The sequence below is a fragment of the Ceratosolen solmsi genome, unplaced genomic scaffold, assembly GCF_000503995.2.
Source record: "Ceratosolen solmsi marchali unplaced genomic scaffold, CerSol_1.0 scaffold41, whole genome shotgun sequence".
Classification (NCBI taxonomy): Eukaryota; Metazoa; Arthropoda; class Insecta; order Hymenoptera; family Agaonidae; genus Ceratosolen; species Ceratosolen solmsi.
In genome coordinates, this window is record NW_011948424.1 from 756,733 (window position 1) to 777,598 (window position 20,866).

A 20,866-nucleotide genomic window follows, 5' to 3' on the forward strand; every position below is an offset into this window, starting at 1 on the left:
AAAACATCAGAATTGTAAGAAAGGAAATTAAAAGTTTATTGTATAAGAGTATTATGATAAAAGTAATTATTATCATAGCTGCTATAATTAATTATTGCTAAAAAATTAATTACATATCAAATCATTGGTAAATTTTTAATCTGCGACTTAATTTCATTGTCAAAAGTACATATTGTTAATCATTCGTACACCTTTAACAAAAGTTTTTATCTAATATGCTTACGGTGGTACACTTTTAAACTATAAACAAAAAAATTAATATTAATCAATAAAATTTGCCACTAGAATGTTTCATTGTTTCAATTGCTTCATTGTAATAAGCATTGAATATAGTAAGGTTAAATAAATTTTAATAATAAATAACATTGAAAATTTTATAAATAACTTTATGTGAATAAAATGAAAACGATAAAGCTTACGAAATCATAATAAAATCAATTTTAAATATGTCGAAGAAAATCTTTAGAAGAAATTAGAAATTCTTATATATATAGTTACCTTGCACACCACTTTTATCGAGAAAATTACTGAGTTGAAATGTACTATTGCTGGATGCGAGATACTGCGTAAACCTCTATAAAACATAAAAACAATAGATCAGTTAATTTTAGAGTAGAAAAACTTTATTTCGATTAATTAGAACAATTAATAAGAAAAATCTTTAATTAAAAGAATTATGAAATCTTAAATAAACATTATCATTCTCTTCATTTGCATTTGAATAAAAATACTTTTCGATAATACTAAACAATTTTCATAAATAAACTGGTTTTTAAAATATTCTTATTATTACATATACAATTCTAATGATTGTAATTATACTTTACTAAACATTAACGAGTTAGATTTTTTTTTTCTAAATATTCGTAATCGTTGCAAAGAATTCCCGTAACATTGGTACACAAATTCCGTTTCTGTTTAAATTTATAATTATTGTTTCACACACGTGTAAGACTAAGAACGTAGATTTCTTATAATGCTTACAAAATAATAAGAAATTAAAATTGATGAATTATACTTGTGGAATTTGTTAAAATGTAAATTTTTTCAATAATATTTCATTACTTTTAACTATAATACAAATAGAAATATAAATATAAAATAACTCTCTATTAACTTGATTATTTTTAAGATATTTATAATTCTTATAAAACTTAAATGTTTACTTCAAATTTATCATTATACATCATCAATAAATATCATTTAACGATGGTGATAAATGACATAATATTAAACAAGTTTTATAAAAAAAAATATATATATATACTTTAATTAATATTTATTATGTATAAATGAAAATAACATTTTAAATAAATACTGTTTTTTAAACTTTTGAAAATGACTAATCTAATTTTTCTTTCAACACACTAAAAATATTTTGTACAGTTTTTCCATTGTTTATAATTTTAATAAATGATAATAATCAATTTAAATTAAAAGTAATAATATAAACATAATAAAATTCTTTGATTCGGTAATAACAAATATTAAAAATTGAATAAATTATTTATTTTTTTCTTTAAAACTTTAAATGATTTAGACAAAATTAACAAATATTTAAAATTCAATATTTTCATTCTGAATGTGTGTGTGTGTGTGTGTGTGTGGCTTGCGTTTAATTTTCAACATTGAGGATCTCAATTGCTTAAATAAACTACGATTTTAATATTTCTATTTCTATTTAACACGTGTAAAATTTATATTACCGAAGGATACGATATTGTAAAACTTCAATTTATATATATAAAAAAAAAAAAAAAAATTAAAAATTAAAAATTAAAATGGTTAATTACATGATAGTTGGGTCGGCCGAATTTATTTTCGATAAACTCAAAATAAACAAGTCATGAATCACATGGCGAAATCAAACAGACCTATTCATGTACAATAATAACTCAATAACCGAGGAGAGTAGATATTGACTGAGTGATTGGCAATGAAAATCGCAATATCTGCGGAATTTACGCAGAAATAGTGTGTCAATACAGAAGCACCGCGACAATCGTTTAGTGTGTCAACGTAAAACTAAATTCGATTTGTCCAATGTCAAGTTGAAATGCTTAGCAGGTGTTGATGAAATTTGTTCTCGAATGTTCAATGTCGCTTAGCTTCTGTGTTAAAATAATTACAATAATTAAAATTTGCTATGGTATCTGCGATCATTAAATATACGATCGATCAGAAAATAATCCCCTATCCTCTTGTCATTATCTTTCGAATTAGCATTATTTTTCTAAAATATATATTTTTCTATCGTTATGTATTTAAATTTTTATTTTAATATTGACAGATTGAAAGAAACATTTTTAATAAAACAAGGCGCAATTTACTTTAAATTGATCGTTTTCTATGGCAGTAGAGAATATATAGCGAATTTCTTATTAAAATGTCATACATTTATGAAGAAAAAAAGAAAGAGTAACTTTGAAACTGATAAGAATACAAACATAAATTATATTCGAATATAAATCACTTTCTGCCCAACCTAGTTACAATTTTCTTGTCAGTCTCACAATCACAGAAATATTATTTCATTTTCACTAAAACAATTACAGTCAAGTCTTAAAAATGTAATAAAACATATAATACAACATTTTCTACATAGATTATTGTATTTAAATTATTTATTACTTATAAATATAATTTTATGTGAAATATTTTTTAATGCTTTTATGCTAAATTTGATTTTATGATGATAAGATAAAATATGAGTCTAATGATAGAAATATCTATCGATTCTTCATGTCTTGGAATCGAACATACAATTTTTTATAGCACGAATACGGCTGAATATCATTAAATTAAAATTGAGATCTATCAAAATTATATCTCATTATTACATTGCTACATAAGATGTATAATTATTATCAAAAGTTTATTAAGTACTGTTAAACAAATATTTTACCATTTAATTTTTTTTTTTTTTCAGCGTAAAAATCGATCATATTTTTAGTTTGAGATAAATAATAATGATCATTACTGTATTAAATAAGTAAATTCGCGAATTAAGATATTAGCAAACATTGTCATTTATCGTCATCTTTATAATTGACGCGATGATGTTAATATTATAAAATTTATTCACACCAATCGCTTCGTGTTCTTCTTTATTATTATAGTAAAATTAGAATGTAGCCATTAAAAATCTTACCTAAGGCGCATAACGAAAATTAAATACACTCCCATTATTTTACTTCACGATACAAAATAATAAAAATTAAATGAAATATTTAGTGAAGCACAATATATCACACGAAAATATAAAATCCAACCATACTAATTCTTTTAATTATATTATTCATGGCTAATAATAGCCTTTGTCAATAATATTGTTTAATTTACACAACTAAATATATAAAAAGAAAAATTATAATACGGTATACTTTGTTTTGCATAAATTAATAACATTTATGTAGGAAACAAAAAATAATAAATATAATTTATTGAATAGTCAAGTGATAAGACGATGAAAGTGTTTTTACACGTGTTCACTATAAATGACTACATTTTGCAAATATCAAGTGTATATAGCGAAATAGATATTTTATAAAATTATATACAAATTGTATTACTCACTTCATTTCCGTAACACATCATGTGATGTACTGTAATAAGCGCTTTAAACACAACTGTCCAGTTTGTATTTTGAGATCGTTCGATCAACAAATTTGCTAATTGTGGAATCGACACGTTCGGTTCATTCGTGCAATGAATGAGATCTGTAACAATAAAATAAAATATTAAATTAATGATTTTTTAATTATGAATGATTAAATTAATAAATGAACATTAGGTAATATTTGTAATTGATGTCTTAGAAAATAAATTCTAATAATTAATTATATTTTTTAACTCGAATAAACTTTATTAATTTGAGTTATAAGTCATTTTGCGACCTTACCGCATGCTATTATTTATTGATGTAATACTATGTGATTCGAATTTCTATTTGTTAGTATTACTATTATTGAAATTGACAAGTAACTTGGAAAAGCATAGACAATACGTATAAATACTATTATGTTTTTCTCTGAGAAATAAATCACAACATACAGAATATCTTCAAAAGAAATAAGTAAGAAACCAATTACGTGTATAGTACGAACAATTTCTAATTTAAAATTATATTCAATTGAATGTGATAAAATTTTTGCTCGATATACAACTACAATTGCGTTGCAAAATTAATCAACTACAGAAATATATGACAACAAAATAATGAATACGTTAAAACGTCGATGTATGCATACTTTTTTCCAACAATGTTGTTTTTATGTGCAATAAAAGTTACGTGCCACATTAAAAATAAGTAAAAAATTTATGTAAAATTTCGAATAATTTATAATTTAAAGTGAACTTTATTTAATTTTTTTTTTGTTTCTTTTTTGTTTTTTGTTTTTTGTTTTTTGTTTTTTGTTTTTGGTTTTTTGTTTTTTGTTTTACTTATACAAAAGGATATTTTTAATTCTTTAATTTGCGATTCACTATATCTATAATTTTATTATTTATAAAATCATCGTACAATCTCAGTTAAATATATCGCTACAGTAATGAACTTATATCAGGTAAAAATAAAAAATTTTCTTTATCATGATTAATCTCTTGCAAACTACGCTCAAGTTCCCCTAGAACTAAAATGCGTTTGTTTCACAATACATTTCACTCCTCTCAAAGAAATTATATGTAATAACGTACAGGATCGTAGTGGTTAACCTTAATCTTCGAATCATAAGATTAACCTGGTGTGGTAGTAATTGTCTGGATTGAGAATGATTTTGTCTTTGCTTTTACATACATTTGCTTGTTCTTAAGCGCACAATGTATAATTGTATCGATGGTGATGTGTATCCTTAATAAAATTAGCACAGGATTACATACGATGCGTACACTACCTAACAGATAAATGTAAAAGATTGAAAGAGAGATAATTTGTTTTTGCAGTATTAGCTCAACCGAGGGGAAATTAAAATTGAGCCTTGATGATAAACCAAAAATTACATGTATTCAATTAATAAATTCATTGATATTTATAATCCATTAAATCAAAAAAAATTATTTTATTGATTATTTGATTAAAGCTCGAGTTGAATTATAAATTTATTTTTATAATATTATTAAATATGAATAATATTATTTATAAAATGTTTGCATATTAATTTTCAAGACACAATAATGTTTAATTTGTCATATTTGTCGATTATTAATGAAGAAGTTTTTCAATTAATCAAAAAACTGAAATAAAATCACCGATTTTTAAAATATTTAAAGCATTTTCAGCAGCTTGTTATATTTAATAAATAAATAATATAATATTCGGAAAACTTAAATCACCAACCTACAACGCATTGAATTTTAAAAGCTTTATCGGCATCTGTGAAATACAAAATGTAGAAATAATTATATCATTATACTTAATATTAATATTAATAAAATATAAATTGCCGTAATAAATAGAATAAATTAACCATATTACTACGGCACATATTTCTAGCATATCGATAGGTTTAATAAAGCTATGTGTGTGTGTGTGTGTGTGCGTGTGCGTGTGCGTGTGCGTGCGTTCGTGCGTGCGTGCGTTCGTGCGTGCGTTAGTGCGTGCGTTCGTGCGTGCGTGCGTGCGTGTGTGTGTGTATGCATGTATTGTTATACTATTTCAAATATAATAATTGATTTACGTCAACATAATAAATGACGTCAGTATTATTATTAGAAGTATTTAACACAAAATATTTAAAACAAATTATTTGTTATATAAAGAATAATAAGTAATATTTAAATAAAACATATTTAACAAATCACGGCGTTTTCAATATAAAATTGTAAATCACGCTTCAACATCGACTAAAAATATGATCAAGAATAATGATTCTCAAAATTATATTTTAACTTTATACTTTTTTTTTCTTAATTATTACAGTATTAATAATATTATTTAAATTAGAGATACTAAATATTATGTCATAAGTAGATATATTAAAAAATGTAATATAACTATCCGATGAATAAATACTTTAAAAAGAAATTCAATAATTTGCAATTATTATTCATAAATCAAAATAAAAATCTTTATTACAAAATTTTTTTTAGTTTTCGCGTGTGTTAAATAACATCCCGCTGAAAATATATCCTAAATCAAAAATACTTTTTAATCAAATATATTTAATGTTATAGTTAGTTAAGTAGAGATTACGTATCTCCATAAGACACTGATCTATCTTCTTTAATTTTACTATTAGAAACAGTTGTTGAAAAATTAAAAAATAAATTAATCTATCAGGTATAACATTAATTAGCTAATAGTATGATGCTATCAATGAAGAAAGAAAAAGCAAAAACTGAATAAATAAATAATGAAAAAAATAATGAGAAACATAGAAAACAATTCATAAAATTATTTTCAAATAATAAATTATTCATAGATATCACAATTTCTTAAAATTTAAAAAATATATATGTATACCCAATATAAAAGAGCACAAAATTTTGCAAACATAATTTTAAGAATAAAGAAAAAAGTAATTTTGTATAATATAATGACGAAAGATTTATTTATTTATAACTTTCATTAAAATTCAAATGAATTAAAAAATTATAAATTGTGAAAATTTCGTACATACTTTGATGATTTTACAAAATACAAAAATACAAGAGAAATTGTTTTGATGTTTTGAAAATATAATTCATGAATTTTTCCTAGTTAAAACGATAAATTTAATTGCAAACATTCCCTTTAATTCTAAAGTATTAATAAATAAATAAATAAGACTCTCCCTACGGAAAATACAACACTAATATTAATTTATTAATTAAAAAGTAATTAAGCCTGTAGTTGAAATTTTCACAGTAATTTCACAATAAAAGAATTACAGTAATTACCGTCATGTTAAATGTCCTAGAACCGAAAACGTCTAGCAAAAAAGTTTAATCAAAATGTCACAGAAGCAGCCATAAAATATCGGCGAATTAATACGAGCGAATGTGAAAATGAAACCCATGTTGAACGAATTTTCAAGCATCAATTTTCTTGATTGTTAGAAGTGATTTTGTTAAAATCTATGATTACATGTATACTATAGTGGCAACGAGGTTAGAAATTACTAAGTAGTGCTTGCAGTAAGAACATGTACGAGTACACGACGAGTAATTTTAAGTTCGATAATATTATCGTATAAAAATATATGTTTTTATCTACATTTCGTTATTGGGAAATAATACAGATATGATGCAAAATGATTTCGAATGCACTTATTTCAATGCACATTTTCTCTCATCCGCTCTTTCTTATGACTAAATACGTGTTAATACTAAGCAATTTATGCTACGATAAGGTGAGTAAGAGGAAGGATTATCGAAATCTTTACTAAAAACTTTATCCGATACACGATATAACATGAAGTAGCCATTATCATAAGATCGACAGATCGAAGTAAGAAGCAAATTTATTATAAGCCATTGCTAGAAGTGCAGGTTGTTATCATATGAATAACAATCGACACGTCAACGATTGTGATAACCAAAGAGAAAAACGTTGTGCATATTTATCTTTGATATTGAATTTCGTACTTCGAGCCCAATGTACGGACTACAAATTGATCCAATGCTTAATCGCTAATATACCTAATAGTAAAGAAAATCGGCGAAAATCGTCAAATACTTTCAAGCCATCAAACACTTAAGCTGCGTTCCAACTGTTGGCATTCGCATTAGCGGCCCCCACTCGAGAATCGGCACTGCTGATTCAGCCGTCGCGACGCCGCTGCACCGTAATTCTGCCGACACGCGTTGCCGCCTTCCGTCATTCAGCCACTCGTTCCAACCGTTGTAATTTTAGAGCAGCTCGATCTTCAATAAGGTTTAAGGATCGCGAGTATTGAATGGATATTGCGATTATTGCGAAAGCTCGACTTCTCTCTTAAATGCTTTATGCACTTATTGATATAATCATTATTATTTTAGAAAATGCAATTTCCTCGTTTGATAACTTATAAACCAATTAACAAAAGACAGCTGTTGAGATGTGCTACCAAAAGTGTATAAAGCTATGTGTGCATATATATATTCAGGAAAAATTATATTTTTCATCGTGTATTTATAGATATTTTTCAACTATATGTATTTATAGAAAAAAAAAAAAAAACTATTGTATTTATATAGAAAAAGTAGATATAAATTTAACTTGATACTTGAATAAAAAAAAAAAATAAATAAATAAATAAATGTTTTCATAACAAATACTATAAGAAATGAAGGAATGAGTGTTTCTATGCCAAACCACGTTTCGTTATCAGTGGGAAGCTATTATTAATAGTTTTGTAGATAATAAAGTATTCTCTAAGAATGAAAAATATAAAGTTAACTTAAGAGAAATACAAATAAATTAACACCGATCTAATGATGACAGAATTACGTCGTTGTTGATTTTTTTTTTTTAGATAAATACACAAATCAAAAATTAAATCGAAAAAAAAACTATGGCAAATAATTGCAAAATTAAGGTGAGTATAATATAAAAGTTATTACGTAATAAACTAATATAATTATTATTATATTTTCAGAAAGCTATATGTTAAGGTCGTTGTGTCTAGATATTTATACTGTAGATGAAACAAGGCAAAATGAAAGATACGGTAAAACTTGTCAATGGAAGGTAAAGAAGAGAAAAATTTTTTTCAAGTTCTGGTGAATTATACGATCAAAATAAATCAACTGCAATTAGTCATAATGAATTCTTGTCCTGGCAGAGCTTATTAGACGTACACACAAAAGCTAATACTTACGTGAGTGATGTGATGAGGCATGTACCAAATGGAAAAAATTTGATGTCAATTACATCCTACTAAGGCAGAAAATTTAGCATAGAATAGTTAGTTCTTCATGCATGAGAATGACAAAATTCTGCCATCAAAATAAAAAATCGCAGCGTTTTTTCTTTCAATACCCAACCATTCTTATTAAATAAAACCAAGTAAAATATTTGCAATGTATTTTAAATTGATATTTAATTAGTTAATATAAACTGTATAAGATATGAGAATAATGATCTTTCATAATGAATATATTACGTGATTTAGAATTTTAATTTACAACGAAAAGATTACAATTTAGGAAAAAAATTCAGCCAGAACTTTAACTTAAAATTGAAAGTAATACCGATAAGAATATTTTACATATTAATTATTTAAATACTTTCAATTTGTGCTGAGAAGATAGATAATTCGGTAAGGTTAGAATATTAATTGTAGCATAATGTGAGTTATCTAATACACGTGTGTATTTCATTTATTAAAGCTAAATTTGTGAAAGCTCTTTGAATCCATGACGTATTATAAAATGATTAGCTCTGTCATCTTACATACACAATTTGATTTTAAATCATTTTTATTCTTTATACGTCATAAAAATGTATTCAAATGCTAATCACATATAGTAAATCATTAATGTTACTCTCGAGTAAGTACAAATTTCCAAAATAACAAGTAAAATTTCTCAATAAATATCATTAAACATAAATAATTGATATTATTAATTGTGTTATTTAATAATATTTGAAAAAATCCTAGAAAATACTTTAAATTTTTAAAGGTTTATTAACATCCTGATATTATTATTCCATTAGTTTGGAATTTTAAAATTAGAATTTATAAACAATATGTATATCTAATGTAGATATTATAAAAATTCGAAAATTTGTTTATCGAATAAAATAAATGCGAATATTTTAGATAATTAATTTAAATAAAAAATAATTTAGAATGGATGATAGCAAATGACTTATTTATACGAAAGTGAGACTCTATATTTCACACTATATTGTAAGAGTAATTAAATTACATAGATAAGATGGACGGAGCATATACTGTAAATAAAAGAGCAATATACAAGATTTTGATAATTAAATAAGAAATTAAAACACAACATAATTAATTATAAGCTAAAATTATTAAAACATTTCATATGAATACTCTGATTGAATATCAAATAGGAAGAAAAAATAATAAATGGTGTATGTGTAGAATTTTGCACATTCACGAAATAATATTTTCTCATAACTAATTAATAATACGATACTTGAGTGTCATGACTCATTAAAGAACACAATCTACATTTACTACTCTTTAATCGCAATAAATTTGCAATCATAATATTTACTTCACATTTCATAGTTCTCTACTTTTCATTTTTTTTTTTAATACAGATATTGAATTATTATATAAAAAAAAAAAAAAAAAAAAAAAAAAAAAAAAAAAAAAAAATGTATTCGAGATGATAAATGAGAATATAAATATAAACATAATTTATATCAATACTATTATGTTAAAATATAATTAACCAATTTGTACCGTATAATTTATAATATTATCTGTATCAGAATATAATTTACTACAACGCTACATATACTGTAAATTATTGCATATGTACTGTGATAATAATCTTGAATTTTGTAATTATCGGAAACTACGTTATTAAAATAATAGCGGCAAACTGTCAATATATTTTGAAGAATCTTTCCAAACTTTATATTAATTGTCAAAAATAGAAAGTAATCTAGGTAATCTGTTAGATAGTAGCATTTACGTGCACATAAATTTTCTTAACCAAAAAATAAATTTAACCAACAGCATTAATCATAAAAAAAAACAAAAAACAAAAAAAAAACGAATGTTTTATATTGTGTATGTATAATACAGAAGATAATACACACTATTGAAACTATTTTTATCTAGCTAAATGATAAAACATGTACATTATTAAAAAGTCAAAATTAAATGCTATAGAATAATAATATTCTGGATAGGCAATTTTTGAAAATATGAAAATAAGAAATACTAAATGAAAAAGAGAATACCAATCGGATACATCGTTACATAATATTGCTTAAAAAAAATTTTTTTTTATTGTATAACTTTAACTATTATTTATATATCTATCTGTCCAACTATTTATTTTAAAATTACATATGATATCTCAATATATTTATATAGATAAAAACAATAAATATTTTATTTTTAAAAATATTTTTTTCTGCGATTTCTCCTCTCATTTCCTTACGAGCTACATGAACAATTTTTAAAATTATATAAATTTTGTCATTTATTATTATTTTATCTTACTTTTGACTAAAAATTACACGTTCCGTTGTATTGTATTTAATATCATAAAATTGGTTCTAAAATCGAGAGTATATAATAATTAAAAATTAAACATAATATTATTATTTTTATATTTAGCTTTGCTTTGATAATTTTAGATAAACTAACACAAACGTATTAGTAATTAATTAAAGAATTTCCAAAAACATTTATCAGATCTTTTAAATGAACAACTTATTTGCAAGTTAAGTGGTTGGAAATATATACTTGGAAAACTAAAAAAATTAATTATTCAAATAATAGAAAAAAGAAAAATTATTGTAAAATTTTAATCCTGATATTAAATGGCACGATAAATGCGACAAAATTCAAATTCACATTTATCAAGTGAAATAGTGTTTTAATGAATGCTACTAAGCAAAGAAAATTAAAGTAAAATTATTTTAAAAAATATTAACAATAGTCTTATGTTGGAATAGGATAAAAGCTCTACATACAGCAAACTACACAAAGCTCTAAGAGAACCTTTTAATTTAACGTCAGATTTAGGTTCACGCATGCAATCATTTGCGATTGCCTACAAATCAATCAATTCTTCGAAATAATTGAGCTTTTGAATTCATCAACGGTACAATTAGCACAAAAAACATTGTAAATTGTAATTGCAGATTCGAGAGCCGTAATACCTATACCATACATTCCATTGCTTCCGTTTATCATTTGATAGGGTCAAATGAAAGTTCAATCAAACGTTACATAGTCTCAAATTTTTTCGCAACACGAATAATAAAAATTTTCGAATGGATTACAGGCTATGATAATCGAATTTTCATGTCTCATACAATGTTAGATCGTTAGGATTAACGTTTATAAATGAGCGCTATGACGAATTCTCCAAGTCAATGTTTATTATTGCATTATTACGGCGATATAAATGAAAGATACAATAAACTTTTCGTATTGATTTTGCTCCAAAATATTATAAAAACAATTGCAATGGTCATTAGATTATTAACGATGATAAATAGTTTATTATTTTTTCATGACTTTCAAGATTAATTAAACATTATTTTTTAATTTATTGTACAAAAAAAAAAAATGAATTATATTTTACAATGTAACTATATTGCTATATATTTAATAAATATTTGTTTAAAACTGTCTTTTAAATATTAGTTAATATAATTCATGTTTTGATTCTAATGAATTTATATTGCAGGCATATTGAGTTTTGAATGAATCAAGCATTGTGAATTTTACACACAATACCTTCTAGTTATCCCTAGTAATTTTCTCGAAATATATTATACAAACAAAAAAAAAAACCCCTCGTGCCAATGCTATTTGCCTTTTAGTTAACAATTATTCCACTGAATTTTTTTTTTATCATAAAATTATATCATAAAATATACTGCTTTTCCATTTTAATTTAAGAAATAATAATCATTTATTAATGAAAAAAAAAATACTCAAATGTTTCATAAATTTAAACATACATAATATTTCTTGACGAAAATTAAGCCTCAAGCAACAAAAAATTTTATTAAATAATTTAAAAATACATTTTACACATAGTTTCTTTAAGACTATCAAACCATCAAAAATCAATCTTTATCAATCATCTAATACTATTTCAACCAACTCAGCGCTTCAAAAATATCCCATCATCAACGGCATACAATGATTTCTTAATACCTCCTAGTCTCTCATTAATCAAAAATAGAATAAAGGAGACCGACATATTCCACATCATTAGCCCATTCTATGTATCATTCAATTCAAAGTGAATATGAATGTCCTTAATCGACCTCATTCTCACAATAATTTTCCATGCGCCTCTGTACTCGGATGTTGACTAAAAGGAAGCGAAAGTGTAAGACAATAAGACCGCCGTTCCTTACATTCATTCTCCATTCTCATCTCCGCCGATGATACATATAAATTAAAAAATTTGATCGTACTTATACTTGGAGAAAAAGGTAAGCCATGGGATCGTTATAACTTTAATAATCGATCCGATAATAGAAGTTAATTTTATATTTGTTAACGAATAATTCTTATTAGGGTGTACAAATATTGCGTGTGTTTGAAAAAAATATATGAAAAGGATATTTATTAATAATAAATCATATTAAATTTTTCTTTATTCGAAAATTAATTAAATTTCATCTCTTATTTAAGAATTCTAAAGTGTGCGGTGGCCGAGGCATTATAAATGTTATAATTACATTAATCAATCAAACAATGTTTCCTATACGAATAATTTTTCAAATACTCGTATACACGCAACAAGTGTAAATAATTGCTATAGTATTATTTGATATGATTTCAATAATAATACAATTTATTTATGCGATAATACATTAATTTTATAATTTGTTGAAAATAAAGAATCGACAAAAATTCTTATTATGAAAACACTTTTTTATTATATAAAATAAATATATACATCAATTAATTCTACGCGCATTTATCTGTCAAGATTTTTGCATAATGAATTTTATTTCTAAATAATCTCGGCAATAGAAAGTCATATTCAGCGATGGCAATAAAAATAAAAGCCTTCCTTTAATCACGAATAAAAGACAAAATATATGCAGACGGTATCGTAACGAAATAAGCAGGTAAAAATAAGACGGGTAGATTGCGTAAACTGCCGCATATACTTAAGAACGTGATCGCCATAATGAATAAGATAACATAGAAATAAATAATCGCAGCTAGTCCACACGATCGAGAGAGAAAGGCATTGCTTTACAAGCAATGTAAGCGGGAAGGGGTTAAGGGGATGGGGGAGGGGGAGCTTCATGATATGTATGTCATTTTGACCGAGTTTTGTGACTGGACGGACCTCGCTATCTTTAGAAGCCGGCCTGTACGCGTGTACAGCAGGTCATGAATTGTAACCGGATTTTCGCGATGTGTTGTGATATAAATATGTGTCTGAAAAATCAATCCTGATTTGCCTTCTTATTCCTAGTTGTCTCATTCAGTTGCCAGCCAGATTTCATCGATGGAAAGTTGCGTGTGCGCGTATTCTCACACGCGTGATTGGAGAGAAACGACGAAAGAGGAGAAGGGAATATAGAGGGAAAGTAATTGATTCCTTTCAGTATATGAGGCATATAAAATAAATTACTAATTTCTTATTGATAAAATTTTTTATACTAATATATATATATATATATATATATATAATGGATATTGATGATTTTTTTTTTTTTTTTTTTTTTTGTAACTTATAAAATAATTACATAATTTCGCACAGTTTTTATTTCAATAAAAATAATTCATAAAATTGACTATAATTTAATGAATATTTGAGGAAATGAGGAAATGTAGTGTAAAATATTAAATAATCTTAAGTAAAATTATTTATGTAACATTCGTTTCATACTTCAACGTGTAAAATCATAGAACGACATATGCTAACTCGCTACAATCGCATAAGGAAGTGCACTGGATTTATCTTATAATGTACTGAGAGCTTATGACGACTTACTGAACTGGACTATTCGTATCTATATTCTTGAAATAAGATTAATGTTCTCTTTTCTTTGTTTTTTTTTGTTTTTTTTTTTGTTTTTTTGTTTTTTGTTTTTTTTTTTTTTTTTTATTAGACATATAGTAATATAAATTACGTTAATTTTATGTGCCATTCAATCGAACGATTTGAATTTTAAAATTATTACCACTTTAAAAAATGACATAATTATTTTACAACATATTTCATTATTCTGACTTTTTAATGTTAAATTATAATAAAAATGTATAACTATGTTAATTCAGTTTTAAACTAACTTTAAACTCAAGTTTTACACATTGACAGAGATAACCGGCTAATAAATCCCTGTGTTGAATATTTTATGCGCTAATAATGTATAATTTCACTTCAGTTTCATTCAAATTTTTTATATAACGAATATTTATAACAACTTTTAATAAATATTCATCAAAAACCTTTTTATATATAAGATAGAATTGTTTGAAAATAAATTTCAATAAATAATTTTTAATTTATCGAAGTTTTATGTATATCCATTAACAATATGAATTAAATTTGTCATTATACGTCAAATCTTAAATGTCTAAAATTCTATTTTATTATTATACAAAGATAATAAAGATCAATAGAGCTGTAACTTTTATATGTAATATTGGTATAAATAACTTGCTTAGTCAGATTCTTTAAAGCATTAGATTGTCCAAATTGTAAAAATTGTAAATATATAAAAAAAAAAAAAAAAAAAAAAAAAAAAAAAAAATCTGAATCAATAGTATAAGTGCATAACAACGTTTAAAGAAATCCATTTTCAAATAATACAAATATGTTAGTAAATTTTACAGAGTAAAATATTATAGCGGACACGTCGAAAACAAAAATAAACAATAGACGAAAATATAATAAAGATCAATACCATTATTAATCAAGTTCATCAGGCATTATTGTAATCATAGTTGTGGATTACCATAAGTCAAGATCGGGGAATACTAAACTATTCCTCATGAACGATATTGATTGACTATTAAAATGCATGTAAAAAAAAAAGTAAGATGAAGTCCAAGTAATAATATAATCTATTAATGGTAAATAAAGTTTTCAGCAATCAATAAAATTTAGTAACTTTGCTAATAATTACTTCCTTCCTTCAAATGCTTACTGATTATTTAATTAATCTTTACACTCTCGATAACAAAATTCAATTGCACTATTACGAAACAACTATTTAGTACTAAATGATTAGAAATACTTTATTCTTCGTTAGATTAATATTATTTTTAAATGCTATCGATAAAGGATATTTCGTTGATATTTTCAAACATATTCCTTCAGTATTTTATACTCTATTTTATTCTATTGCGAATATTATATTATGAAAAAACTTATATTTTATATAAGAAAAATATTGAATTAATTCTTTAGAAATTAAATTTAGAGACAAGTTTTGTTAATGTCTTAAGAGGAGCTTTGGTCAAAGATTTGAGAACAGCACAATATTTAAATATTTATGCATTGCAAAAATTAATATCTAGATTAACAATCTAGATATAGGTATCTTGAATATAGATACTCGACTTGAGAGTAAATAATTGAGTATAAATCTTCTGTATATAAAGGCGTTATGAAATTTATCCGTATAGATGCTTTTTACAGTGCATCTAAGATTTTTCGAAGTCGTGCGATTCGAGCAGTTACGGAATCAAATACTTAACGCCTTCTTGTTTTTTCATGCCGAAGCACTATTATATAAACGTTTCACTAACATCTATGGAACAAGCGTACGGGGGGCAGCAGGTAATTCACTATTCCATTATCGTAATTACCTATCGAGAAAGACGATAATAAATAAGTGCATTAACTTATTAGCATATTCCTTAAATTATTGAAAATATAGGCAAATGCTTGTTGCAGTTGTGAATTGATATTTTTGAATTAAAGTATTTTGATTTTATGCTTGTTATAATCATTGTACGGTAACACAGAAGTTTTTCAAATTAATGAAATGATTCTCTCAATTAAAATATACGTTAATTCAATGTTTTATCATTTATTTTCAAATAGCATACATTTAATAATGAATTTAAAAATAATTTATAAATTTACTCAATAATACCCACAGTATATTTTAATGTTTATATTCTTATAGTATATTAATAATATTAATATTAATAATACTATTTTATTTATATTACTACACAGAATATATACCGATCCATACAACAAATATTACAAAAAATAATATATAAGTTTTTATACATTGAATAGCCTATGTCAAATTTATATTTTTTATTATTTGTTATATAATAAAGTGAAAAATGTAAAAACAATAAAACATGTACTTAAATATATTTTTCTAACCTTTAAATTATTTACAAAAGTAAAATATTATAATATAATATAATAGTCATTATCAAAATAACAATAAGAAAAGTTATTTTTCATTCTTTATTATATCCTCTTTATTCTTTATTACAATTATATACATATAAATCATTATTTTTTACAAAACATCATATAAAACTTCATACGCTATTGCTTTATTGGTATTTATCATCATAAACTATTTAAAAATCGTATCACATCTACTTATTTAATATTTAAAATACTAATAACAAACAATATATGTTATTAATATCTAATTTTTCAATTATTTACTCACATTTAGTCAATAGTTACTTGTTATTTTCTAATGTTATTAGAACCTATTTTATGTAAAAAATTATATCATTTTTTCGTGAAATATTTTTTCATGTCATTTATCGCAGATCATACAAATATTATAAGCAAAATAATGTATTTAATCAAGTGCAAAAACAATTTGCGTTTAAAACAGCAATAAGATAAAAGATTCAAGAATTGTATGAATTCTCTTATGAAACCACGCAATTATAAGATAAACATTTGTCAATAATCATTTACATTTATAATGTTTATTTTAAGTTTGTAATTACTTTAAGAAAAATTACTCTTCAAAGAGTGTCTCTAAATTTAATATTTTGACAATCAATCAAATCTCTTTTTTAAATAAATGATTAATTTGTCTCTATCATAATTATTTACTCAAAAAACAAGGTATATATATATATATCAGAACATATCTGAATAATGATCTAAATAAAGGTTGTTTTCGATTTTTATAGTGTTTCTTTTATTCTGCATGTAATTTTTATATAAATTTAATGAGTATATTTTTTGTATAAAAAAAAAAAAACACACACACACACACACACATGTTTTATACATGCAATTATTAAAAGAAATTTGCAGACTTATACATTACAACAATATCATACTTTTATTATTCTTACATTGCATTTTTTTTATTAAAAATTTAATAATTAATGTCGATGAAAATATAAATATTACACCTTAAGGTCTATGTAAAATTTATTAAATTATGGAAATATTAAAATTATGGTTATATATATATATTCCTACCTGCATTACCTATATATCGTGAAGCTTTTACAAAATGATTACAGCTGTATATATATATATATATATATATATATTATGGTGATTCATTTAATATTAGTGACTGCAAAAGATTATTATATGTCGTAATATAATAATAAACATTATAATATTTTGCACAAAGGTATTAACATTGATATGAAAGTTTTATATTGATCAATGTTTGTGGAATGTACATTATCGAGTCAAAGATTTTCAACGCCAATAGCTAAACAATATATAAAATCAAATGATAAGTCCGACTAAATCCTTTGTACTTCGTAAGGACGGTATTACTATCACGAAGTAAAAGTCATCCACCCGCGTACGGAGACACCAGTCGAACAGAAAAAAGGAATGGAGAGAGACAGCGTTAATCCCCAAGATCTCGGGAGTCATTCACCTATTCGGTACGCACGCGAGCCGCCGCTCGATAACATTATATACACCACCTCGGCTTCGTACGGGTAGCGGCGATAGTTAAAAAAAAAAAAAAAAAAAAACCAGCCAGCCAATGATTTATCATCAAAGGCCACCTTCCTGGAAGTATTGCGGGTACTGCTGTCGACGTTCTGTGTATGGCCCTCCCACCCTCCAGCCATCCAATCCATCGCGCCGACCACTTCAAAAATGAGATCTATTTTTTAAAGAGCTTTTTTCGTGGAAAGACTCGACTGATGCTTTTCTGTCCTAACAGCCGCAGCACTTTCTTGTACTCTACATAGTCGACAAATGTAAGGCACTTTGCGATTTACGAATGCGGCACTTCTATTGCTTCTCAGGAACTGTCAAATGGAGCATACGGATGTGTTTCTTGATGAAATAATCGATAATCACTCTAACATGAGCCTCATTGCAAAAGCTGAGAAAATTATAATTAAATTCGCGGTAATCGCTCTTACAGCAATGATAAATGCATTTAATAAATTTTCCGATTGAGCATTTTTTAAATGCATTTGTTAATTTACTTCTTGTTTTTCATGAATTTGAAAAATCGCAAATTTGTTTACGACATTTTCGAAATATAAATTTTAAATCACGGAACTGTCATGAATTCGATAATTTAATTTATCCAACGTTTATTTTAAATTAACATAAAACATGAGCATGATAGAATAAAATTAGCAATTAATTTTACACATCGATAAATTCACTAAAAATAAAAATGTTTAGAAAAAGAAAAAAAAAACATAAGAACAAAATAAAAAAAAAGCTTTTAATATTATACTGCAATCTTTTTAAGATAATATGATTATAACACTTTAAGATAATATGATTATAAATATGATATAAATAATGTAGAATGAAATTGAAATGTAAATGTGTCATTTGTTTATTATACATATTGCAGTTTATTTAATATACCATTTCCATTATTATTAACATTTGTTTGTTTTTTTAAATCCAAGTAGTTCAATAATGTTATAATTATCATTATATTTGGGTTTGAAATTATGAAAATATTTATACAACGATTATTGCAATCATCATAGAGCCTCAATTTACCATTTATCATTATTTATTATACACTTTTATACAATAATTTAAAAATAATTAACCAATTTCATTTAAAATTAAGTAAACATTAAAAAGAATTCATCACAAATTTTTAACGACTAATTCCTATAGATATTGCACTTTTTATCAAATAACTCTATAAAACGTAGATAAGTAAAATAAATTCTGCAGAATAAATCCTCGATTAAATTGGTTATAAGGCAAATATTTTTGTTATTACGGTACTGAAATATTATTAAAATTGTTAGTACCAATATATATATATATATATATATATACAATATAAACACTCATAAGACTTTCATACGCTACTTTTATATTCAGCACAGTTAGTTATTCTATTTTATTTTTCATCATCGCTTTAATAGAGAATTTCAAAAGAAATATATGCAAATATATTCATAAACCTTTAAAAATCTTTTTCTTATATAAATTGTTCTTATTACGTTAAAAAAAATAGCTTTTCTATTTAACCGCATCATAGTAAGTGGAAAAACAATTAAACAACTTGTGCAAATTATATCCCATATATATATATATATAATAATTTCTCTTAATATATTTCTCGATGTCTATTAGCAAAATCTATTAATATTAATTATTTAACTTTTAAAACGTCTTTTTTAAATTAAATTATTGAAATACTTTAAAATCGAATAATAAATAATACAAATTACTGATTCAATAAGTAAGAGTCTCAAATGTATATATTATTGAATCTAATATAAACAATATGGTTATCATTAATTTATTTTAAAATATTTAATTGAATGTAACGATTTTCACTTAAAATGATTCTTTCGGAAGAACAAATGAATCTTTGTTTAAAGGTATTTTGTAATTAAATGTACACGTTCCACTATATAATTAATAAAAAGGATAATATATGTAAATTACACAGATTGGTGTTATAGTTAATTGTTAAATTGCTGTTAGAATTATGATTAAATTTTTATTAAATAGAATTGTAATGTAGAATTGTAAAAAAAAATTTATGAAGAAATATATTGATTCTTCACTTATAATCGAAGATATAATCGGAGATATACCAGAACCTTAACTGCAGACAATAATAAAATTATATTACTAATCTGTGACGAAACAAACATAATTACAAAAATTAAAATTTACTAATTAAGCATTTTTCGTGCATTACATCATACACTTTTAATCGTAAAAAGTTGGTGATTTCGAAAGTCCAGTATTACTTCATAGATAATATTTTTTTTTTTATTTTAATTTTTACGTTTACACTAAAACGTATACCAATAAGTCAATAGAACAGATAAAACAAAATATATGA

At 24.3% G+C, this 20,866-nt stretch overlaps 1 protein-coding gene across 11 annotated transcripts in view; it reads right to left on the bottom strand.

Moving 5' to 3' along the window:
* The window catches only part of lap (phosphatidylinositol-binding clathrin assembly protein lap), a 68,170-nt gene that overhangs the window by 20,949 nt on the left and 26,355 nt on the right, over window positions 1-20,866 (bottom strand). For all 11 annotated transcript variants that reach the window (XM_011499906.1, XM_011499908.1, XM_011499907.1 and 8 more), the window contains exons 3-4: window positions 3,577-3,719; window positions 499-574 (exon numbers count right to left, since the gene is read on the bottom strand). In XM_011499906.1, the coding sequence (XP_011498208.1) occupies window positions 499-574; window positions 3,577-3,719 (219 nt within the window). The remainder of the gene's footprint in view (window positions 1-498; window positions 575-3,576; window positions 3,720-20,866) is intronic.